This window comes from Diaphorina citri, unplaced genomic scaffold, assembly GCF_000475195.1.
Source record: "Diaphorina citri unplaced genomic scaffold, Diaci psyllid genome assembly version 1.1 scaffold7221, whole genome shotgun sequence".
NCBI lineage: Eukaryota > Metazoa > Arthropoda > Insecta > Hemiptera > Psyllidae > Diaphorina > Diaphorina citri.
In genome coordinates this window covers 2,787-3,660 of record NW_007384597.1, presented here as the reverse complement: position 1 = coordinate 3,660, position 874 = coordinate 2,787, and the positions used below count along the sequence as shown (strand labels likewise).

At 50.2% G+C, this 874-nt stretch overlaps 1 protein-coding gene across 1 annotated transcript in view; it reads left to right on the top strand.

The window, feature by feature from the left end:
* Positions 1-89: 89 nt before the first annotated feature.
* Positions 90-874, top strand: part of LOC103522173 (putative protein TPRXL) — a gene marked incomplete at its 5' end in the record, with an annotated part of 2,465 nt that continues 1,680 nt past the window's right edge. Inside the window, 2 exons of the mRNA XM_008487274.2 lie at positions 90-224; positions 676-870. Coding sequence (XP_008485496.2) covers positions 90-224; positions 676-870 — 330 coding nt within the window. The remainder of the gene's footprint in view (positions 225-675; positions 871-874) is intronic.

The following is an 874-nucleotide window of genomic DNA, read 5'->3' as shown; positions in this document are numbered from 1 at the left end:
TTTGGTAACTAAAAAAAAAAAAATAATGTTAATTATTTTTCTGATAGTTTGATTAACACTTTTCTCTCTCCCCCTCTCCCATGTTCCAGACGACCCCCACCCCCCTCATCTAGTGGTGGAGGGGGAGGAGGCGTACCTCCCCGACTCTTAGCTACCGTGAAGGAAGCCCTCAGGTTTACATCGCGCAGACGAGGCGGTGGTTCTTCCCGATCCCGATCCTCCAGGTATGTAGGTTGCACCCGTTCCAAGAACGAACCTTATCTGTTTAGGATAAATTCCGTCCCGGGCGGGGAATCGAATCTGCGGCCTAGCGCTTAGAAGGCAGACGCGCTACTCTTATGTCGTAGTATTGAAACAACTTCTACATTCACGTGTTAATTAACCTTAGTTGTAAAAGTAACATCTTGAAATAAATATATGATAAAAAAAAAAACTTCTACATTCGACTCGTGTGGTCTGTGTCGTAGCATGCCCATCCCGTAGTATGCCTCTCATCAGATGGGCGAGAAGGGACACAATACTTCCCATTAAGGTGCTGGGTCAACACGAGAGCACCAGAAAGTAACCCGTTGAAACATTAGCAATCGAAAAACGAGAACAAATTTTTGTCGATGGTAGCATTCGAAGCCGGGACCTGAGTATTTTGTTGAAAAAAAAAATCTACTTCCTCCACAGTGCCTCATCCTCGGGTAGCTCAAGCTCTTCCTCTTCATCATCGGAAGACTCAAGCTCCGGCTCCAGTTCGGGCGGCGAGAGCTCGCCTCTCCCGCGAGCCAAGAAACCCACCGCCCCCCCGCCCAAGAAGCCCGCGGTCAAGAAGCCTCCCCCGCCGTCTAGCAGCTCGGCCGCGGGAGGCGGGAAGAGCGCGCCGTCC